The 24,947-nt window shown below is 41.0% G+C and overlaps 1 protein-coding gene across 1 annotated transcript in view; it reads right to left on the reverse strand.

The window, feature by feature from the left end:
* ANKRD33B (ankyrin repeat domain 33B) overlaps positions 1 to 17,740 on the reverse strand; it is a 43,924-nt gene extending 26,184 nt beyond the window's left edge. The window contains exon 1 of the mRNA XM_040548203.1: positions 15,837 to 17,740. Within this exon, the coding sequence (XP_040404137.1) occupies positions 15,837 to 16,256 (420 nt within the window). The 5' untranslated portion in view covers positions 16,257 to 17,740. The remainder of the gene's footprint in view (positions 1 to 15,836) is intronic.
* Positions 17,741 to 24,947: the final 7,207 nt, after the last annotated feature.

A 24,947-nucleotide genomic window follows, 5' to 3' on the forward strand; every position in this document is an offset into this window, starting at 1 on the left:
CCTGCCACTTGTGCAGTTCTTCCTCTTATCAAAGCCTGTGGCCACACCGTCCATCTCAGCTGAGTGTCTAGTTTCATGCCATAAGGGCAGGAAAGCATCTTCTGCCTCTGTGTTTGGATGTAAGAATCTCATCATTTTATGAGTACAACCCATTCACCTAAATAATAAAGACATGTAGGGAGGGAACTGATCATTAATACATTGTTGAATTTGAAAAAAGAAGACAGAATTAACTATCTGAAAAAATAATAACAATAACAAGATGGAGGAGTAATTTCATATTTATATTCAAATATCTAGAATTACTAAAGATGACCTGCCTGTATAAAGGACTGCTAAATCAAGAATACTGTATATCCACTTTATGGAATACTGTTTCAGTCAAACAATCCAGAAACTATTTTTCTTCTACTCCATTAAACTGGAAAATATTTGGGTCAGGACTCCAGGAATTCATATAAGCAATCTATTTCTTAACTTAAGGACCTGTGCCTATAAGAGAAATAGGAAACATTTAAAACACAGTATTCCAATGAAAGTAACACTCTTGCTGAAAACAAACCTGCTTAAAAAAAAAAAAAAAAAAAAAAAAAAAAAAAAAGCAGTATATATCAAACATATCTCTCTGAGTTTTTCAGAGCTGTTTGCAGTGAGCTTGACACAGCAGCTGAAGAATTACACCGGTGTGACACTGGCTCTTTGGGTGCTTCAGGGCAGTGTTTGACTGCAGGATGGTATTTTTCCTGCTAGTGGCTCACTAATGAGAGCAGTATCTAGACACACTAAGGGTCTTTTGAATGATGCTCCAGGCCCCTGGAGGAAAGATTTCTGTCTTACAGAGAATTTTCAATACACAGTCAGAAACTACACACTAAAAACAAAACAAAACCAAAACAAACAAATAAAACCAAGCAAACAAAAGAAAAATAGTTTTGCTTAGCTGGCTGCAAAGCAGCGTACAGCTTTCAAAAGAAAATAAACATAGTTTTATGCCCATGACTCACCACAAAAGCTTTCCAATCTCTCCATCTGAAGATCAGCAAATGAATACCTTTATATAAAATAACAGGATACAGAAAAATATTGGCTGGCTACCCGATGCACTCCATCTCGGTTTGTGTTAGCTATTCCTGTTCACAAGAACAGTACGTTCGTCTCATTAAATCTTATAACAACGCCTTATTACATTCAGTGTTTGCCAAACATCATAGCAATTATTGGACTTGCACTTTCATCTAACTACACATTTGGCTGCAGCCATAACTGTTCATGTCTTGAAAAAATTAGAGATTAACAAATGGGCCTGCACACTCATTAGCTCTCTGTGCTGCTTCCCAGGATTTTGTATAGCAGAAGGATAGTTCCCATCAGCTCAGTATTGCATCAAGGTCACACAGGCTGTCAGGGCTGATCTGTTGCTGTTAGAGAGCTCCATCTTAGCAAAAAGGCTGGCAAGCGCGGAAAACTGGAAGTGTTTTTCTGCTAAAGGTATAAACAAAGGTATACCCACAACTGCTGAGATCCCAATATGGTAAATGAGGACCTCTGGTGGAAATGGACTTGGTTGCTTAGAGACGCTAGCCCATTAAACCAGTGTAGAAATGGCCTGGAAACACAATTTTCTTCATTTTTTGTGGTGCTCAACTCCACAGCGCTGGACTAGGAAATGGGAACAAAGAAACACAATTTCCTTGAAGAAATATTGTAAAAATTATTCCATTAACATTTGGGCAATTTTTTTATTTCATAAGGATGGAGAGCATGATAAAGAAACTCTTCAACAACTGGATGTCCATAGGAGGGTTAGCAGTAAACAGGAATATTGAGAATAAAAAGGTGGGATGAAGAGGTATTTCTGCATCTAAAAGGAAGATAACATATAGTGGTGCAACTAAATATTATAGGGTGTTGGAACTAGATGATATTTAAGGTCTGTCCCAACCCAAGCCATTCTATGATTCTATTATTATAAATTTGGCATTTAGTTAGAAGTGACGTATGACATTCTTAATGTAAATTTTCAGCCCTGCAGCCTAATTATATACATTATTCTGAAGACAACAACAACAAAAACCAAGCAACCTAACTAACCTGACATTTTTACACTATAAATGAGTAACAGTCATTTTTATAAAGCTACCCCTTGTCCTTTTAGCAATTACTCAAAGGTCACATTTGTGGATAAAGCATATAATTTTGCAGGAGGCTGAAGAAAAACAGAAGAGTGACATTTCCAGGTTTGTTTGATGATTAAATATACCACAACAAAGATGCTAAATGGTAAATATTTTGTTCTGCACCTTTTTAGCACTTGGTTTCTTGTCACATTGCCATAACTGAGTGTGTGGAGCATTTGCCATCCTCCTCCCACAGCAGACCCCTCTGAGCATCCTTGAAATGCTCTGTGTAAATCCAGCCTCCCTGATCTCCCCACAGAGCTGAGCCGGGGCACACCAACAGCACAAGGCGTTGCCCCCAGGCTTGCTGTTCTGTTGGACCTCAGGACCCGTGGGAGCCACAAGCACTACCCTTCACTGCCACCAAATCCACATCTATGCTGTTTCTTCAGCCATAATCTCTGGAATCGAATGCATTGAGGTCTGCATTTTCTGTTGCTTTTGTTGGTGGTGGTGATGTTGTGTGTTTCTTTTTGATTATTATTATTCTAATGTGTGTTTTATCATCTGATGCCAAATGTCTCATTTCCTAGGACTGACTTTCCCACTTCTTTTCCAAAGAAAATAAATGTACAACTAACACTTTCAGTTGTGAAAAGGTGAGAAGGGACATGCGCACTTTGTAGCCTTCTAAACCTCCAGACCCTGTATTTAACAGAGAACTTAAAACTGCCCACAGAAGTCCATCACTCTTGTGCCAGCACTACTGAATGAGACCCAAAAGCCCCTTCCACACCTCAGGAAGTGCATGAAATGGTATCAGCCACACAGTGGCGATGACTTATACAGGAGCAGTAAAAAGAAGGAGGTGTGCACCTTACAGATTCCAAAGAAAACACTGTTTGCAGGATATGATCCTTTCTATTTTTAAGTCAGACATGTTTTGTTGTTGTTGTTTGTGTTTTGTTTGTTCTTCTGTTAAAAATTGTGTGCTAACTCATCATATTCAGCTGGATTACAAAGCTCGGGGAGGAAATATGAGGATCTTGCCTCTGTCAGAAAATTGACAACTTACAATTTCCTTCTCTTTTTTAAGTTCATGAACAAGTAAAATAGTTTTCACAGCCAGATTTGAAAATTACTGATTTAATAGCATTTTACCTTCCGTATATCTTCATTGGTTCATAGTAAATTGTTTGTGGCATGAGAAACTTCATCAGCATGTGGCTTTCTGCGTCTGAAGTCTCTGGCCTAAACATTCGCTTAAGAACAAAAACACCAGTAAACTTACAGAGATTTAAAATCTTTTCAGAGAATTTATAATTAAATATCAAAGTCATTTCTAGTTCCCCTATCAAGTCTACTAAAATTTTCATCACTCTTTATAAACGCTTTGATATGGAGATAGGCTGTGAAGCTCAGTTTCTACTGGCTTTTATTTTTAATTCAACAGGAATAAAGGTGACTTAGTTCTGTGCAGCAAAGCTGCACTGTAGTAAAAACAAAAGGAAAGCTCGTTCAGATCTTCCTTCACTTTCACAGATGAGAAAGGCTATTTTTTACAGAAATGAAATAGAAACAAAAAAAAAAAAATAGAACAAGTATGGCCATATGGTCAAGCTTCCACCTGCAGCTCATCAGGCAAAGCATCTTTGTCACAATTTCAGAAGCTACATTTTTTTTTCTTTTCTTTCTTTGATGAGTAAAAGCTAATTTACTTAGATGATTTACAGTTGCTAACTAAATGTTGCAGTTTCTTGTTTCAGACCTCATCTAAGGTTAGGTCATTTGGGAGTTTTATGGACAAAAAAACCAAAGTGCTAAACCTGAGATATGAGAAGTAGAGGAGCAGCATCACCTTGCTAGAAACCTCCAGGCAATTTTTTCTTTCTTATTTGAATTCAAATCCTTGGAGGGAGATCTGTTCGCTGTACGCACGCAGTCCATGAAATGTACTGCAACAATCTCACAGCCGCACACGAAAACAGCGCTGCTCCTCGGGCACCCACCTGTAGGCAGTCCTGCTGGGAGGCTTCATGCACAGGGAGCTCTGCTTGTAAATCAGCTGCACTGCCTGCCATAAGCATAAACTGGGTCAATCTAAAAGTGCTTGCAGAAGATAAAATGGCAATAGCGAGTGAAAGACATTTCACAATCCTGCATCTTAGAGAAGAACAATTTGGGTGATAAGTTTTAACAGAAAGTCTGACGTTCATTCACCATGCCTCCCTCATTCATTGTTTTCCTCCTTTTTATTCCTGGAAACCTCATATGCCTTACTGCTTCTAAAGTGTCTCTGTTTAGCATTAAATATTTTGATTTGATTCACATTGTATCACTAACAGGATGATTGGGAGGTAATGTATGGCAGTAAAGGCCTGCGGTATCTGCTTGTATTTTTAAAATTCAAAAGCAACTTTTTCAAAGTCTCCAGGCAACTACATTTCTTGTAGCAGGTATGACTGGTGAGGCAGCTCTTGTCTGTCACATCAAATTACCTCTCTTTCACAGGGAGTTTTCCACACTTTTGTCATGGATCCAGTGCACTTCATGGGAACTTGTGTGGAGACGAGTGTTGTAAATGTACTGAGACACCTGAATTCAGCCAGCTGCACAGGCTATTTTAACTCAGGTAAGATGCTAACAAGATTATGAAGTACCTAGTTCTCAATTAAGGGTCCTACGCCACAAGCAATTATGCTCAGGAATACCTTTGCACATGGCTAGCCCTGTTGCACTCTCACGAGGAAGGATTTCGCTGGCTGGGAAATGCCCACAGCCCATGCGGCAGCAGGAGAAAACACCACCAGTGCCAGAAGCAGCAAAACAAAGCAAAGCGAAACCTGCAGCAGCATCCTTCCCATACAGGAGAGGCAGATGGCCAGGAAGATTCAGCCCTCCCCTAAGTCAGCGGCCAGAGGACAGCAGCTTGACATGGGCTGGGGCTGGTTTTGCTTTGTTTTGCTTTCATCCATGCCTAAAGGCACTTTTACGAGAACACGGCTAGTCTTCCCCTGTTTCCCAAGCAAATGGTGTGCCAAGACTTTTTACGTAGGAGCTACAAATAGCAAGATACCTACTAGGTTTTCTAGAAAAATGCCAAAGACCTCCTTTTATTTTTTTCAAGCATAATGAATATATTCCATTACTTGCCACTTTTCCTCTTCATAAAACTAAAAACAACAGCTCATGTGCCAGCCTGTCCCTCTAGTAGCAATACAGACCAAACTTCCCTCCAGGGCCTAATTTTGGGCTATGGTGGTGGCTGGCAGGTCTCAGCATCAGTGCTTGCCTACTTAACGGCTGTTTCAAAGACAGGGCCTCATGTACAGAGAGGCAAAAGACAAAGAAATAAAAACAAAAGCAAAAATCCAGCACATATGTGAGAGGGTTTTAACATATCACCAGATCAGCCGCCCAAGTATTACGGGGTCGGGCTCGAAACATTATACATCCGAAATGTGTGAAGCAACAAAAGCCTGACCGTGAGTCATTCCCATTTTGAATCAGCTTGCTTTCAAATTACTCCCTGTGGAATTTAACAGACATAATAGAAAATAATAGAATTGAAAAATGGGAACTATTTCCACTTTGTGGGTTTTTCCCATAGTGGCTGTGATTTGAATTGCTAATTTGCTGCCAGATGTGCAACTACAGACTCTGTGACAACCATCCCCTTCATATGGTACTCAATTATTTCTTATTGTAATATTCTGGGCATGAAACAAAATTATATTTAGCCCAGGTTGGAGGGGTTTTGGGTTTGTTTTTAATGACGGAACCCTTAGAGATGGATAAATCCATATCTATGTGGCATAGCATTTTAAATAATTTAATAACATAACCTTCTGAGAGCAGCCTTATTTATGAAAGCATTAAAGGAGAACTCCTGTCTCCAGTAAAGCCAGTAGGAGTTCCTCATGGCTTGCCCATACTCCAGAGATTTCAATTTATATTTTAAAAACTACCAGCAGTTTTTAGTAAGTGTCGTTTGTGCAGCTATATCTGAATCCACAGTACAACAACAGGAAGAGTGCACAGAAAAATAGTTAGCCATTTGTTGAAAAGCCTGAAATAAATGACAAACTAGGAGAACCACTTGGGTCTAGTCCAGGTGCTAGATGTGTGGACACTGTTGGCCAGTTCCAGAAGGGCTGACCCTGGGCAGGGTGGATGTGAGCTGGGATGGACAAGTCCTCCAGTGCCAGAGACCATCTCCTTTGGCCGTGATCACACAGCCTGTGCTTATCGAGTGTGTCCCTCTACATTAAAAAGCTGCCAACTCTATCTAAATCAATCTTTATTGCAAAATTAGCACTGATTTTTAGTTAATGATCACGTATCACTTTTCTGTAGAGGAAGAAAATTGTGTTTTAATGAAATGTAATTTAAAATAAACCTGATATGCATTAAGCTCATCTGGCACTAAGCAACCAACACCTGTAAAGTAATGCAAGAGTTACTACTGAGTCTCTGTGAAAATGAAGTACTACTCACATAGAACTGTACTGTGATAAATTACCTGATTTTTGCGGGTCTCTGTTGCACAGTGGTTGTTACCACTATGTGTAACAGGGCTTTGTTTTTTTTATCTTCCAGTATATGACTTCTTGAACAGTAGGACAGATTTTGAATGTAATAGTACCTGCTGAAATGTCTGGATAGATCCAAATAGGTATTTTGATTGTATTTCTTGTTCGACATTTAGCTGTATTTATTTTCACAGTTTATATTATTCCCAAGCACATACACAAGATCACGTGAGTAAAATTAGTATGGGAAAAAAAGCAATTCCTGTGCCACTTGCAAAAGAGGCACATACATATTTCAAAACCATTTTGAAATGGCCCCTGAAACCCAGAGATAAGCCAGACTGAGTGGAAAACAAACACATCTCACATCTCTGAGAAGTGTACTAGCAGAAGGAAAAGCAGTAAGAGCCTCCTGCTGGGAGGGATGCCCAGCTCTTCCCTTCAACATGGCAGTGGTGACAGGGGTCCTTCAGAAGCCAAAACCTAAATCACTACTTCCAGCACTACTGGGAGTGACGGACACGAAGGCAACTCAAAGTTAAGCTCTCGATGACTCTGAACGATGTGGAACGAGGAACTGCTGTTACCCTCAGCCTTTACCCAAACCCATCGCTCCTGTTGTGCTTCTTTTAGCAGGAAGCTCTGAATCCAACGCCTGAGATGGGAACATTTATTCTTCCTCTTCAGATTTCATGCCTTGAGACCAAAAACCTTAACGTACAAGACACCAGACATATAACAGCTGGTACTTAGCTTAAAGTTGAAGAACTCTGGAATTTTTGGACTTCTGAACCCACATCCGTTCCTAGCATACTTGAAGCATGGTAGCTTCTACAACCTACTGAAACCCAACAGGACCCAGCCTTTCAGAACAAGTGGATGCTTCTTACTTAACAGTGCCATCTCGTTCAACTTCCACTTTCTTCCTGAAAGATGGTATTGCCATGCACTTTGTTTCAGGTCAGGCATGAGGTCTGAAAAGTGACTTCTACACGGAACAGTATCCTAATTCAAGGAGCACTCCTTGTCCAAAGATCTGAAATACCCCTATGGTCAAGCATTTGTTCTATCTTAGACTCATAGAGAAGTGTTACTGAAAACTAGAAGCTTTTATAATCTACATTAGATATCTTAGTCATTGAGGAGGGCAGAGGAAGGTAGAAGAATAACATAGCTCAGAGATTAATCACTTCCACTAGTATGTATTTTAGTATGCCAGGTATCAGTAGAGTTGCTGGAATCAAAACAAGTGGATTCTCCATACAGTCGCACATTCTTTAGATATGTCAGTGCTCACTGAAACTGAATGAATGGCTCAAAAATGAATGTTTTAATGCCACTATAAAACAGTACAGAGCTCCAGCATCATTTCATTTTGGTCTTACCCTCTTTGAAAAAAAAATGAATCTATTAATAAAAATACAAATGCTTTGGGGAATGTGAACCTTTGTATAGTTCTGTACTAGTGGAAAATGCCTTCTACTTCTGAACTTTTGATGCTGAATTTGCAGCAGCTATGCTGTCTGTATCCCACATGCAGGTTCTTTAAAACACTCCTCTTAAACTTCTTAATACTCAGAATAGTTCTTGAGATTCAAGTTTTGTGGTTGTTTTATGCCTAGAGGTGAATCATTACTGAAACTTGACAGCCATCCCTCGAAAAACTTCCTGCCTTTTTGCTCTCTCTAAGTACTGAACACCTCTGACAGGTTTCAGGATGCACAAACTTTGTCACAGATGTGATTTTATGCTGGAAGCATTAAGCAAATTTGATCCTGCCTCTGAGGTTTCTCAGTCCAAAGTCAGGTACTTTTTAAGGCATCTTCGTGACACTACTAACGATCTGTTCAAGACTTTCTATGGAGCCAAAAAAAACAGAACTGCAATACTTAAATTGAAAGGAGACGAAACAGAACCAAAGAGACAAACCAGGAAGAAATTATCAAAAATTGTTCATTTCCTGCTACAAGAAGATATATGACCATTAGCTTAGAGAACCAAAAGGAAAAATAACCTTTTTCATGTCCCAGGATGCTTCTATGGATTTCTTGTCCTGTATCAGGCTTCATTTAAAAACCTAAGTCTTCTGCATGGGAAACTCTAGCACCACCATAAGCAAGGAGGAGAGTAATATCACTATCTTTTTCCATCTGCTTTATTATAGGATTTAAAACTGAATTTTCTAAAGTTCTTAATGGATTTTTCTGAGCTCCTTTTTCCCAGTGCTTCTTTCTTTCCTCCTGTTCTTTTAGACCTACTCTCTTTTGCAGTTTCAGCATCAAAAGGAACTTTTGTCTGAAGTTGCCTAGATATCTACAATGTCTGTGCATTATTTCCGAATAACACTTTTAAAATACCAAACTACAAGAACTTGAAATTTCTCTAAATCCTGAAATTTGGAGAGCACTTTATACCTCAACAAAATTTCAGGGAAAGGAACTTAGGAGCATGTAAGTGAAAAAATTAGTGTCAGTATTCTTTCTAGAATAATTCCTCCATAGTCCCCTGTCAAGAATATGAACTTGCATTTCCTAATGGATGAGGAAATCAGCAATGTCACGTTGTGCATTGTAAAATAAACCTGAAAGATTCTACTGGAAAAATGCTTTAAGGCATACTAAGGTTACATTTCTTATCTGTGTTACAGACGTGTTCTACTGAAAACATTATTATAACTCTGTCATAATTATTAATGACAAATCTCCCAGAAACCAGTCTCGTTAGAATACCATTAGACTCTTAATGCAGCTATATTTTATTACATCTGGAGTCAACTTGTGCTCAGCTGGGTAACCAGGATCGTCACTGAGGAGCTCTGCAAGTCCAAATACCTAAGATACTGATGTGAAATACCACTTATATTAGAACAAAGGACTTTTATGACCTTTACTTCTGGGCTACTGCCCGGCTGCAAACCTCTCTCCTGTTCAATACACTTTACAAGAAACAACTTGTCAAAATTCTTCAAGGAAACTGCTCATCATCTGGTTTCTTTAAGAGCTGCATCACTTGAAACCAGTTTAAACTTGTACAAGTTTCTCATGTTGACGACATCTTCAAATCTGAATCTATCAATTCCACTAAGTTGCTTCTGTTAGCTAATGCTGCTTTTGACACTAAGTACGAATCATGTCTTACTACCTGCTTAATGAGTGGAGGATGCAGCGGGTCTCATTATACATTTACAGTGGTCTGATAAAGAGTTTCCATTTATTTCTAAGCACCCTCATAATCCTTATTAACTGTTCTCTTGACTCCATAGTAATAACGTTCCATGTACATATCCCTTCTACATTATTTTAAAGGATATGTTTCTGTGCCAGATTTAGAAAGGCATTAGTCACCTAACATTTCGGATGAATGCAGACAAGGGCAGGCAGTCATCTAACCTGCCTACACTATCCCGACGATGCCTCCAAGTGCCTATTTGTGACAGGCTGGTCCATGCTCTGATTATTTCACCGAATTCCCTCTTAGCCTATGACTTCATATTTTCCATGGTCTATCCACTCCTTTTTGATGGCTTTGCTTGAGCTGCAAATACAATATTTGAAGGGTTCACAATTCATTCTGAGCTGTTTCTGTATTTTGCCATCTACTATTCCTTGCTTTGTTTTGCTCACTCACTTCCTTTTTAAATATATAGATATCCCCAGGGACTTTTTTTTTGGTGTGTTTGGGTATTTCTGTACTATTTTTAAGGATTTAAATTACACTACTTTTGCCTTTAGGGTCTTTTTAAAACTAATTCCACCCTAAAAAATTCCCTTTTATGGTTTAATGTCATGATGTTACGTTTCAATGCAATCCCTCCCACGAGAATACCTTTCATGAGAGAACATGAGGGAACTGAAACTGACTATGGAAATATGAAAAATTTCCCACAAGTGTAGCAGATGACATTCTTTTTTTTTTCTTTTCTTTTTTTTTTCTGACATGGGATGACTTAGACACTATGTGCCACAACAGCTGAAAGTAGTATGTGACAGAGACCTTTATCTCCCACCACAAAATACAGCAGTCCTAATTTTTCATTTCTGCAAGTTAACATCATGCAGACAGAACAAACACCAACAAACAACCACGTTACATGTTACACAAGCTCTGATACTTTTTGTGATACATGATTTTCTGGAAGAGTCTTATCAAGCCCAGTACTCTCTTGCGCAGGAACTGGGAGCCCCTAGCTCTGTGTCCCCCTCAGCCAGTCACAATTTTAGAAGCACAACCCTTTGGCAAATATAAATTCAGGTGTCATCCCCATGGAGTACTCACCGTGCATATCTCTGTGAAGGGTAATAGTACCTAAACTAGCTTGGAAACCTGAGGCAGTCTAGCTGTGGCGGCACAAATCCGGGGGCTATTTTGCCTTGCTGAGCAACAGTCTGCAGTGCAAGGCAGGGAAAAAAATAAATGTTTGATGCCTTGAATGCCATTATAAGTCCACCAAGGAGACTAGGTGAGCAATGCCATTCTGAAACATCCTTTTAGAGCCAGAAACATGCAAACAAATCTAGGTTGCATTCTGTGAAACACCTCCACTCGATTCAGGGGGTCAGTCTCTGATTCCCTCCTACACATCCTACCTTCTTCAGGAGGTGTTCACAGTGCCCAAACAAGGAGGGCAATCTCCGTAAACTCTCTCAAAAGTCAGCAGAGAGAAGCTCTTCAGCAGGGGCTTGAGGGGACAGCAATCAGAGCACGAGCATAACATAGACCCCTGAAACACCACCTGGAGAAATCCACGGCTCTCTGCTGAGTAGAGAAGGAATGAGCAGAAACCTTCCTAATTCATGCAGAAACCTTCTTCCTAATTCATGCACTGCATCATGGTGCGGACCCCCCCCCACAGGAAACCTCTCCTGCTCCTGCTTCACTGGACTTATTGCCATGGTTGGCACAACCCCACAATCTCACAAGCTTTTCAGGTAGGTGTCTAGACAGTACATCACTACCTTGTTTTGCTTATTGAGTACAGTGACTTCCAGGCTTCTGAAGCATTGTTGTCCCTCCCCAGGTATTTATTCTTTTGTTTTTTCTACTTAACATCAGCCGCTAATGAGAGGGGAAATCAAAAGAAACTTAGATTGTAAAGAACAACAACAACCTTGGAAACTCTGTTTTCTTCCTTCAAAAGAAAAAGGAGAGAAGACCAAACAAACAGATTCAGGCCTGTTTGATGACAGAGCTACAGAACTATGATGCCTCAAAGCACAGCCTGCTACAGAGCAGTACAGACTAACAGCATCCTGTATGAGGCATTTATGTGAAAAATTAACTGTGCTCATAGATGGATTTAAGAATATTTTCTGAAAGGAGGAGTAAGAGCTCACAAGCTGAGCCACCTATATTGTTTTGTTTCACACCTTTTACGAGGGAACAACTAAGATCACAAATATGCAATCTCCACTGTATAATGGTGTACTTACAACACTAAAGTGTTTAATTCCAATTGTTTTTCAAGCAGTGGTTCCTGGTTATATGTGGAGCTGTGTGAAAGACTGCCTGAATACTGACATAAAAATGAAAAGCTGAAGAAGACTACAACAGAACATTTGTACACATGTATTAACTCTAAAATATGGACCTTCAGCATATGTAATAAAACAGATTATACAGCTTCGGTAGCTGACAAAACCTTTCTGAGGATAAGCAACAATGATTATTTTAAATCTGGCGTGGGGATGTTCTTTGCCTTCTTTTCCTCCCTTCCTTCATTGACTTCTCTGTTGTCATGGCTCTCATTTTGTGGTTAGGTAATACCAAATTTTGAAACTCTTTTTTTCTGAGTATACATAATCCTTGTCTCCAGACAGGATTTAATATTATGTTAAACTTACAAAATGCAAATACCTGAAATTCTGAAAATGTGGCCAGTAAGGAAGAAAAAAAAAAAAAGCAGTCCTTACACCACCTGGTGAAAAGTCTGTCACCAGCCTGTCATTATCTGGATGGCATTTTGGTCCCAATCAGGTCAAGAGATTTCACTGGAGCCAAGATTTTATCTTCTCATATATATTTGCAGAGCCCTCAATGCTGCCAGTGTGAGGCAGGTAAACACAGTAAATACTGTCAATGTGAAGCAGGTAAACACATTAAGGAATGAGAGGCAATTCTGCCTGATCTGCAATTAGTATATGATATGTTGTCATAATTGTTTTCCAAATATTTTGGTATTAGACACATGCCAAGGAGAGGAAAGAGGCAACATCAAGGAGGCCTTTCAGGACTCCCCACTCAGGCAGAGGATGCAGGGATGAAGCATTTTGGGAACATACACAGACAATGGTATAAACTGCTGTTCTCTTCATGGCAATGAAAATGAGAGAGTCTTCAGGCTGCATGTGGTGACTAATAAATTGGGTGTAGCGAAGTCTGTTTTACTGCAGGAAGGTGAATTTAATGAAAGCCTGTGCCTGACAGGTGGTTCCTGTGCGGGAGATTCTGCAGCTCATAAACCCAGCATGGGAAAAGTCAGCTCCTGCAGAAACCCTGCAAAAAGTCACTGTTTAGGCTTGGAAAATAGTCTCAGAAAAGTAAGTTGGTGTATTTCAATAAAAGGATCAAGAAAAAAATATGTAAGAAGTAAGGTTACCTCTGGATCTTAGCATTTTTGGAAATAATTGCTTCCAAATCTTAAATTTACACGTGGAATCACTTCCAGGCTGGGGTCAAAAATTAAAAATAAAACAATGCCAAAATTCCAGATGTTTGCTTCCAAATTCATTTTAAGATTTTAACCATTAGGAAGTTTCTTCCTCATGTTATATTTTGAGATTTAGTTTTAATTACTTTGGGAATCAAAATATGGCCTTTTCTTACCACAGTTACTTATTACACTTTTTTTTATTTTATTTTGAAAAAATAAACGTGAAAATGCAACTGCACAGTACAAACATTACAGAAGTTATCAGATCAGAGACGTGAAGATAGTCACTTTACTCAATTGGACAGCCACTCCCTTCACCACCCCAATTCTCCTGAAATAAGTAATTTTTCTTTCTCATGCCTCACACAGAAAAGAAACAAAATTTCAGAAGAAATGAAAGTTCATCTTATTTGTTCCCAGTGTAAAAAAAAAAAAAAAAGTTAAAGGTGCTTTCCAATAAATGCATGTAAGATAGCATTGTAAACAAACAGCATCCTGGCCAAAAAGAAGACTCTGCAAGCTAATAGTAAAAATATGAGCAATAAAAAAAAAAAAAAAAAAGAGCTACATATTCCACACAAGCTTCTTAAGTTACTTTTTGGCAGTACAAATAGGTTTTGTTTATGTCTAATGTGCGATGATTTTATATAACTTGCAAATTTAACAGAAGCAAAAATTACACAGGAAACAGAAAGAGCTGAGAGAAACTTCACTTTTGTCAGGTAAAATTCCCTGAGAAATGTGGCTTTTCTATAGCAAAATAATACGAATTTGCCCTGATTTTCTGAGCAGCAGTGGCTGGGGAAAGTACTGGCAGTAGATGCACAAAATCAGAAGAGGAATCAGTGTTTTCTTGTACATTTTATTTAAACCCAATGGAGAACGCACTGTGGTTTATCCAGGCTGCCAGCTCACAGACTGATTCCACGCAGGGCCTGAAAGAGGGTCCAGGAGTCCTGCCATGGGGACAACAGCTTCCAGCATCCCATTTTCATCGGTCTGTAAAAGTCGTACTGCCCTGCTCTGCATTGTTGTTGTAAGGTCACTTCTGTGCGGGCTCAAATCCCCTCAGGCAGAGGGATGATTGAATTCACATCCCCCATGTCACCAGTGAGGCTTCCAGAAGTCGCTGTATTCCAAAACATCTCTTACTTGTTGGTTTTGTTGATTTTTTTTTCCCACCAAAAGTGTCCCCAAAGGGATAGCTGTGGGCATTTTGTGCCAAACCTGCCCCCCTGCCACGTGTGCCCCAGGCCTTGCTGAACCCACACAGATGGAGGTCAGCAGCCATGGCTGGGGCTCAGGCCCAGGCCAGCACCACACACACAGGCCTGAGCCTCGTGCACGGGATGGAGGGACCCGAGCAGGGCTTTCAAGACCTGCTGCAACATAGGCGTGGATCTCACACAACACCAGCAAGGAGCATACCTGCTCTATATCTTGCCTTTGGCAGAAAAGTAGATTTAAAGCATTTCTGTGCTCTACAGCTCATTCCTGCCCCCACGGCATAGTTGGCTGCCCCTTGCATGTGTTAATACAACCTGTTTCATTGGTAACTTTTGTAGAAATAGACTGTGAATCAGATCGTTGTATTGTATTAAATTGTTGTATTAAAATAATCATTTGGGGAGGGGATGAAAGATTCTTTGTAGGAAAAATCCTACAGGTAAATACAGTTAAGACCAAAGAAAAGTCCATCTCTAAACAGGTCCCAAGCCAAATTATTGTCTTATTTGCCATGCAAAGACCTCTTAAATTGCCAAAACCTGCAAGTCGCTTGCCCAATTAAAATCATTCAGGCTTTCCTCCAAAGGGTTCCTGTCACAGAGTAGTCATAGTTTTTTTGCTTGTTTGTTGTTGGTTTTTTTTTTTTTTTTGAGACTCCTTATGCAAACTGCAAGTAAAAATTAGTTAGTTTTAATAGTTTCAATATAAACTGTAGGAAAAAAAAAAAAGTGATTGGAGTTGCTGTTGCTAATTTTGTGTGTTACTTAAATGTCTCAGCTGCACATTCCCAGAAAAGTTTTCACCCTCTGACTTACTGAAACACCCTTCCAGCCCTGCAGTTAGCTAACTAACAGCCAAAAACCAAATCACAAAGATTGCAATGACACAAGATCCAAAAATAGGCCACCGGCAACAAAGCGAATACAAGGTGAATTCCACAAAGCCTGACTGTAGAGCAGGAATTCCCCAAACTCTGCCCCTGGCGTGCTGGGAGCCGAGAGCAAGCCTAAACTTTTCAGAGAGCTAAAGAAAAATAAAAACAAAACAGAAAGGGGAAGGCAGACGTGGAGCAGTAGTCCAGATTCTCGAGGTGACAAGGGGAGGGACGGGATGGCGAAGGGAAAGGTTTGGTCCTAAAGGAGATATCTCTGAGGGGTAGCCTTGCCCCCCAGAGGGCTGCCCACCCTGGCGGTCCGGGATTTCAGCTCCCCCGTACGTCACCCTCACCCCGTGGGGCTGCGGACCCAAAACCCGAGCGGATCCTCCCCGTACCCCCCAAATCCCATCCCCGGGCCGTGCCGGGCTGCTCACCCGGCGGTTGCGGTCGGTCTCCCGCACCTCCTCCTCCTCGGGGCCCTGTCGGATGAGCGCCCGGAGCACCACGGCGTTGTTGGTGCAGCAGGCTCGGAAGAGGCTCAGCGCCTCGGGGCTGCCGCCGTCCCCTTGCTCCAGGGACCAGCCGTCCTCCGCCCCGTCCTCCAGCCCTCCCGGCGGGTAGAAGGAGTCGTCCGAGGCGATGCTGCAGGTGTCGGGCAGCTCGGAGAAATCCTCGTACTCCTCGCAGTCCTCTTCTTCCTCCTCCTCCTCCTCGTCGCCCTGCCCCTGGCCGGCAGCCCCCTCCGCCCCCTGCTCGGGGCGGCTCTCCGCCTCGGGCAGCTCCTTGCCGGAGCCCGGAGCGGGGCAGACCCGCTCCCCGGCCAGCTGCCCCCCGGCCCCCGATAGCAGCACCATGTCGACACCCCTGACACCGACACCCCTGTCACCGACACCCCGGCAAGCCGTCTAGGCGTCCCGGAGCCTGGGGGGGGTCTCGTCGCCCCCTGCCCGCCGGCCGCCCCCGGGCCGGGCCATACCGCTGCGGGGACCCCCCCGGGACAGGGAGGGAGGGGAGAAGGGTTTGGGAGGCAGGTCTGGGGTTTAGGAAGGGCGGCGAGCAAACTCCCGGCCCGTAAGCCGATCAGCATCTCTCGGAGCAGATTGGGGCTTGGGCTTAGCGCGCTGACATCAGGGACACGTCTGGAAAGCGATTTGCTCCGGGGAGGCGCAGCAAAACGACGGGGAGAGCCTCGGAGGAGAGGGAGCGGCGGGACCCCAGCCCCTGGGGCCGGAGAAACCCCCCGAGACAGCCCCCGAGAGCCCCCGACCCCGGGATGGGCTCGTCGCGGCGGGGGGAGAGGCACCCGGAGCCTGCCTCTGGCGGAGGGACTGCCGGCCGATGGAGGGAGGACGGCGATTTGCAGAGCTCTGTGTCGGGAGGGAGAGCTCACTTTAATGTGGGCAGTTCGTTAACAGAGAAAGTACAGCACCGACAGCTGAACACGTGCACGCAGATGCCAGGCACATAGCTTCGGTGGAAGGCACTGAGAGATTATTTTGGGAGCAATCGTGCGTGCATACACCGAGCTGTCACATTGCCACGGTTCTTCTGTAACTTTTCTCCCTTTTCAAAAGCCTTATCGGCACGACTCTCTGGCAGGGAGAAGGTGGGAGAAAGCCCACCAGGCAACCAAACAGGGCGTTTGGTTTCTTCCACAGCAGTTTGAAGTGAGCCTGAGGTATATGAGAGGCTTCAGTGGGTCCAGGGGCCAAGTCCCTGCCTGTCTGAAGGGAGAGAAACAAGCTTTCGGCATGAGGTGAGACAGAGCATGAGACACGTCTCTAAAATTAAGAGTATGAATTGCAAGGAAAGCAAAGGTGCGTGTGAAGGTGTCTGAGCAGTGGGTGTTTACAGTCTCGCAAGAAAACTTCGTGCGAACCAGACGTCTCCATTGGTACCAAGCCCAGCGGCTTCTTGCCGATGCCTGGCTGGAGGTTTTAGCCCAGCGTCTAGCAGATGGATATCTGTAATCAGAATTAGCAATAAATAGCTCCCCGATTGGCTGCCTCTGCAAAGAGGCTAAACCGGGAAGAAATGAGATTAAACTGTTCGCTCACCTCCAGACACCTCTGAGATCAGGGCTGACGTCCGTTCCCAGCGATGAGCGTGCTGATGCTACCTGTTCCCGGTTATTTCTGTGTACAGAAAGGGCCCTGCTCCCCCACACCATCACTTCTGGCTGCTCCCCAGTCTCACACTTCAAACACGGCTTTAATTGCAGCACAACAGTGCTGTGGGACTGACTTTTTACTCTTGTTGCTTACCAGTTTGTGAAGTTTAAGGGCTTCGTTCAATGAACTTTTGTTCCCTGCTCACTTAGTGTGGTCGTTGGTCTGGCCAACTCGCTGTGATTTCTTAGAGCACCACTTGTGTTTTGGAAGAGCTTCAATATTCCTTGAGACCCTGCTGCTGACAGGGAACATTTTCATTGTTCCCAGCCAGAACTTATCATAAAAGCTCAGTGCTCAGAAAGATTTTTGCCTGTAGTAGCTCTGAATAGCAGAAAAGTTAAAAGAATGAATTCTAACAAAACAGGAACAAAAAGTTTTTGGTGAAAATTCGGCTCATCTGTAGGAACAAATTCATCAAATGTATTTGCTTTGAGTTTTATGAAATAGATGCACAAGAGTAAAGGGTTTTTTTTCACTAATTATATATTATTTAATTACAAGAAATGTGTTAATGAAGATGCAGGCAGTAAAAACTTCAAAGAGAAAAAAAAAATTTAAAGCACCCTGATTCCACCTAGAAGGATACAAAAATTATTTCAATTTAGGGGAAAAAAAAAGTTTGATTCTGAAAATTTGTGTATTTTTTCCTATGTTCAGAATCTAGCTTATCTGCTGATTAGTGGAGGAGAAATGAATCTGTCCACTCCCTCAGCTATAGTGACACTCTGCAGGGACCTCAGATGAAAACTGTTTTCTCTCATCCGAGCTCCATACTCTCACCCTTTCTCTCAAAGAGCAGTGCTATATTCCTTGAGTTCTCAAAGCAAGGTGTCAGGCTAATACAGAGCAGGGACCATATTTCCCATTTAATTTCATTTCTTTTACAAGTGCTGTCAAGCCCGCAGTTCACAATAGTTAATCTCTCTGCAGCCTGACAGTGAGCAGCGAGCTACCACAGAAGGGTGCAGCTAATTGGACATAAACCCTCACGCAGTTCCCTGAGGTGATGCTGCAGCCATTCGTCTGCCAGCACAGAGGCTCCCACCGATGCTGGTCTGCTTGGGCATGGTTGTATATTTAAACCAGATTATGCTCAGTTTGTAAATTCCTCCAGTGACACAGCTTGTGCATGGAAAGTGGGGTTTCTCATCATTTGTGCTTCAGTGTGCAAATTGAATTAGAACAATGTGAAGAAAGGCCAAAAATGCCTGCAAATGTTTTCAAATGCTTTCAAAAAGCTGTTCCCATAGGTTTTGTAAGAGGACGGGATCAAACATTTCATCTAGAAGAGGTACCAGTTAATGTCATTTAAGTTAAATGCTGTATTTAGAAATTTTGTAGTAAAAACGAACAAACAAACAAAAATAATAAAGATTATCTTAAAGCAAATAGCCCAATATTATTAGTCATTATCATCAACATCTGATCAAAATTTATTGATGGGAATTAACAAGGCAGGAAATTAAAATATCCAGAGCAGATCCCACTTACTAGGGCTGAAGCAGGACTACAAAAAAGCTGTTGTGAGTCAGGCGTGCAATTAACTTTGTCCAAAGACGTCAGGTAATGGACTATGTTGAGCATTACTGTCGGTGAGATATATGTGAAGAAGACATTCAAGGTAAAAATGAAGAATTAAGTTGAAGAGATGCCTGAGGAAGTATTTCCTGCTGATACAAAGAGCCAAAGAGAGGCAGCATTCATTTTCATATTCACCCAACTGGAGGGGAGTGTGAGGAAGAGCCTTTACAAATGTGAACCTAGCAGCACTTGCTAAGACCACAACACTTATAAAGTCCACCCCATTTAGAAGCAGCAGGATTGGAGCTTCAGTTTTCTTAAGTTCTGGCCAATATTTGGTGAGAAATCCTGCCTGATCTGAGAAGTGACATCTGCTGAAGAGCTACAGGTGGAAATTGCAAGATGTTTCCTAGAAACCAAAGCCTTGAGCTGAATGAGGAGAGTGGAGCCAGGGAATAGGAAATATTAGCAATCATCTTGCTAAATGTTAGTGTTTTCTCAGTTGCTGTTATTTTCCAGCTGGAGCTCAGTCAGAGGAAATGTTGTTTAAAGTATCTGTAATACCAGCCTGTTGGTGTCTCTGTCCAGTTAATATAATAGAGGGGCATAAGTGCAAAAACCTGATACTGGTTCTTTTCAATTCATTTACTAGCTATGATTGATCATAACTGCTGTTCTGCTTTTAATATGAACCCGTATTTTGTTTCTACTTGAAATCTAACACATGACTTATTCTAGAAAAAAAGCTTATTTTCTTAAGGCATGGTACTGGATCTACCTGCTCTCGGCTCAGCTTGTACTGAACCTTGCAAGCCATGCCCGTGCTGAGCTTCCCGAGGAGCTCAAACTGTTGCAGCATGCTCCTGCTAAGGCACGTTGAATACGTTGTGCTGTTATGTGTTGTTCTGATGTTTTTGAAGGTGGTGGATAGAAGACCAGTGGTGAAGGAGCAAGTGCAAGAGAAGGGGGGATAGAGATGGATGGAGTTTCCACACAGCTGCTCTTTTCTAATATATGCTACTGTAGACAATGTTAATGATGAAGAAGGACCTTGAGGCTTCTAATAATTCTCCAGTGTGCAACTTTTGTTTTCATATTTCTCTTTGCTTCTGTCTTAAGGAATTTCTTGGGAGAAAACTGATGAGGTATTTTTAGTGTTCATACGTTGTTTTATCAAAATAATAAGGGAAAACGGAAATTTGCATTGTATCTCTGTCCAGGGCTCTGCCACCTCTGGGGAGTGGATTAGAAAAATCTCCACTTTAAAGTATTTTTTTTCTTCTTAGTTTGCATATTATTTCTTAAAATATTACACATAGGAATATAATGATATTGCAACAGTCATTGTTTGAAATGTCATTTGCTGTGTTTTTTGTTGGACAGAGGCTAAGGAATATTGAGAGTAGAAAAGCAAAGTATTTCTCAAATGGTAAGTTCAATTTATCTTTTAATAAAATAATACTGTACAAGAAATGAATGAATGTATAAAAATGACTAGGGAAAAAAAAACATATATATTCCACTACAAGATTATAATTACTGGTTCATTTGTTGGTGTTTTTTTGTCATTGTTGTTGTTTTTAACTGTATTAGCATGTATGAGAATGTATTTGCAAACTGTTATTTTATTTTTGAAATCTGTGTAGCAGAGGACTCCCCACATATGTGTGAAAACATATTACTGAATTGGGATCTAAAATTAATAAGCAATGTTATCTTTACACCATAATCTTTTGTTCCTCCCTAATAGAATTTCTTTCCACATACAGAGAGTAAGCCATGTATTTGCTTCACATGTTCCTAAAATAATTCCTCTGACTTTATTGTCAAATTATGCAACCAAAAATAGGTTGTGTTGATACTGGTATGAATAAGCCTGATGATGCCACTCCATATGGACAAAATGTGTAGCACATCTACCCTTGCACTTCTAAAATTTAAGATCCGTTCACTCCTCTTCTGCAGATTTCCTGCATGACTGTGGGGGCTTTGAGCCTACCCATCCCTCAGTTTTATCTCATGAGTGACAATAATGATACATCTCTGTATTTTTGGGATGTTCAGGACATGGCATTACAGTCTGGAAGAGGTGTTTGACTTCCAGCCATGGGTACCAAGTACCAGCCAAGTACCACACATACATGCCCTTCTATCCTCACTGTTTTCTCCAGCACCAGTAAACTGTACAGAACTCAGTACTGAATTCATTCTGATTCTGATTTGTCTGGTAAACCACAGAGAAAACCTTAATATGTGGCCTAGTTTCTGTTTTTGAAATATTATGTTTTTAATCCTCTTTTTTATTTCAGTTTTGTCTAAAACAAATTGGGAGTTGGAGACTGCTATCTAATGCAATGCAGTACTGGAAAAACATTTACACAAAAACAGAAAAATAAATAATTTCACAAAGTAAAGAAATCAAAGGCAAGGTCTAGAAGTTTTGCTGCCCAAATTTTTTCATATGTGCCATCTCATCTTATCAGGCACACTCTTTTGAGAATTTGGAGTGCTTTACGCTTTACATACCTTGCATCGGGTGGCACGTTTCAGCACAGAATCTGAGTTCATGTTGTGAAAGTTAATATCATTCTCATTTTGTAGGTGCTGAAATTGAATTAGGGAGTATTCAGATGCAGCAGAGCAATGCAAAATATGACTTTAAACATGCAGATGTCTTATTTTGGCACTGCTCAAATGCTTTAAATGACTCATGGTTTAAATGTCTTGTCCAAAACCATACAGCTGGGAGGATGGGAATGGCTAGAGAAATCCATCGAAATACATACAGTGTACCTCCACCAAGGCAACAAGTGGTCATCTTGAAGCTATTTTGCCTTTCAGAATGTAATGAATGACATCCAGTAAACATCGTAAAAGGCTCTTTGTGACATCTAAGTCAAACACTGTTATTATATTCAGTATACTGCATTGTTCTCAGACTCTTTCTTCTAGATAGTTAAATCTAAACCAGAACACTGATAAACAAAGTGGTCTCCAGCAAGGCTGCTTGGATACAAGACTACTTTGTTGCTTCAGATTTTACTTCAAAGTCTGCACTTATATGGTATCAAAATAATAATACCTTAAATCAGAAAATGTTATTTCCTTGTATGTGCCAGGAATCATGCCTCAGAGGATTTCTTTTTTTTTCCTTCTCCCACCTCTTCCTGAGATAATTGGTCTTTCTGGCATTAACTGGTGCTTCACCAGACTACGCAATCATACAATTAAATAGTGGTTTAAATTGAAAGACAAATATGCTTAAATATTCTGGAAATGTTTTATGCATGTATTTTATCAATTTTATCCAGTGAATTAGTGCCCTGGTGAAGATATGTGTGCTTTGAAAACATTTTAGAAACTCATAGAATGACTGTGAGGCTATTGTTATTTTCCTGTTGTGCACATATCTGTTAGCTTTTATTGTCTCTAACAGGATCACACTCATTTTCATCTTTACAGAGATGTGTTCTTCAATGAGATTATTTATTCAACATTTTCCTGGAATCATTTAAATTGCCATACTGCCAGGTTAAAATAAATAGACATTTGTCTCATCTGAAAGTTCCCTTGTTTCTTGGTGTTTTCATAATGCAATTTTCACAAACCAAAAATATAATGGGATTTGTTCCAGGAAATGCCAAAGTAAAAGCTGAATATTATACCTATAGTGTACCTCCTTAGAATCCATAACTCCCATGTGATCATCATTTATGCAATTTGAAGTACCTTTCTTACTCCTTTGTATCTCTTTTTGTCAGCACGCTTTGGCAAGAAAATACCAAAAGTATTTTCATTTGCTACAGAAGAAATTAAAGGGGTAGGTCAGTAAATAACACTGACTCAGTGTCTGTGGCAAACTACACAGTTCTGCTGGTTTCATCTCTGTTGCCCTGTACAGCTCTCTTCCGTATGGATACAGTCTATGAAAATGAAGAGCTGTTACAGTTCAAAGCATAGTATGGGTCTTTCTGGCCCTCAATACAGGGATAGTTAACAAGTAACACCAAACTGAGATTATGATATCTCCTTCCTGTGTTGTTCTTGTTCCTTTAAAGATAAAAAAAAATAAAATTAAAAAAAAAAAATCTGTTACTGATTCAGTAAAGGAAATATATGCTTCCGCGTGGTTGTGTTTTCTTTGGACACATCCTACGAGTCATGTGTGTTTTCCTTTTGATTGCTTCTTGCATATCCAGCAACAAGAAAGTCTTTAACTTCCTTTGTAAGAAGGCAGCATTGAGGGATGAAATTTCCACTGTCAAGCTGCTTCACAAACAGCAATTAATAATCAGAAGACACTGAGATAGATAAATATTGTTATCTCTGCCTTTCAGTTGGTGAAACTGAAATAAAGAGGTCTAGGTCAAAGTCTTCCAATTTAAAATATATGGTTGTACTTCAACAGCTAAATGAGTGAAATGAATTGCAAATTTTTAAATCCTATGAAGTCAAAAGGACTGTGCATTCTTGGGAATCATGAAAATCTGAACTCATGTATATGCCAAAAGTGGTGTAACCAAGTTAAACATTCTTGCTTTAATGATTAAGGCAATGTTAGGTCACGGTCAAAGATACCCTGAGTCTCCCTAGTTTTTGGAGTTTTGTCTTATGTTCAGCAAAAGACATCTGCACTTAAATTACCCCCTCTATTTATTTATACCTGCGTTGTACCGAGATCTTAGGAGGAGTTTTTCCTTTAAAATCTCAGTTGCTCTTGAAGCTAAGTTGCACTTAGCTTTCCTCTGGTTTCCTTCACTACTGCCTGTCTCATGCTAATGAAGGAACTTGCACTCTTGGTGAAGGAAAAATGTATCATCCATCCTGTGGGAGGCTGTGGAAAAGATGAACACACGTGCTTTCCCTATGACGAGAGAAGAGGGAAGAGAGAGCATCTTGTTTTCCCAGAAGGGAGTAGCAGAGATGGGACATGGCTGGTCAAGGCACCTTTTCAGGGCAGGATTGGCAGTCAATTCTTTTCTGCATCCAAACAACCTTGTTTGAAAGGGAGCCCAGAGTACAGTGGCAAGCAGTGATACAGACATGGAGCAGTATGGCTGATGTGATCTCTTTGCTTATGAGCAATTTTTTAATAAAGTGCTGACCATGTGGCATTCAAGAATGCATGGATTTTGTAGGACTCTTAAATGTGTGAGGTTTACTTAACTATAAAGCATAATTGTTTTGGACTGCTTGGCCCTTTTAGCCCCCTCTCTCACACTAGGCATGTGGCCAAAACAGAGGTTTTCCCATTTTCAGCAGACATGACAGGAACCTGCTAGTATAGAAGACACAACTTTAAATGAAAGGTCTTAGCTCATCCTTCAAGTGCTCAGTTACCCTCACTTTGTGCATTTCTCTCCCCCTTGAAGATGGGCGAGAGTCAAGTCAGGCCTCTTTTCTTCTTACCACCCAGCAATGGCACGTACTGCCTGGGGGCACAGAGCATCCTGGGCACGCTCTGCCCAACAGGAGGCCAGATAAAAAGGGGACTTATTAGCAATACAAGCAACATAATGAAGCGTAATTGGTACGAGGGCTCAGCGTGAGCTAAGTGATCTGCAAAAAATGCCATTTCAGAATGAAAGCAGGAAGCATAAACCTTAACATTTCCTAGAAATTTCCAGGAGGGATTTTACTGATAAAATAGTCAGAGAGAATTTGGAACTTGCTAGCAAGCTGACTTTATTTTTCTTTTTTTTTTTTTTTTGACTGGTTTATAAAAACTTTATATTGTTTATCACCTTGCAATGTGGCTTACCAACAGGAACTTGTATATTGAGCTGTGTTTGATTGCAAACACTGCTGAAAATGTTGTTTTGGGAACAATGGGTTACAACACAATTGAGAAAA

This window comes from Cygnus olor, chromosome 2 (assembly GCF_009769625.2).
Source record: "Cygnus olor isolate bCygOlo1 chromosome 2, bCygOlo1.pri.v2, whole genome shotgun sequence".
Classification (NCBI taxonomy): domain Eukaryota; kingdom Metazoa; phylum Chordata; class Aves; order Anseriformes; family Anatidae; genus Cygnus; species Cygnus olor.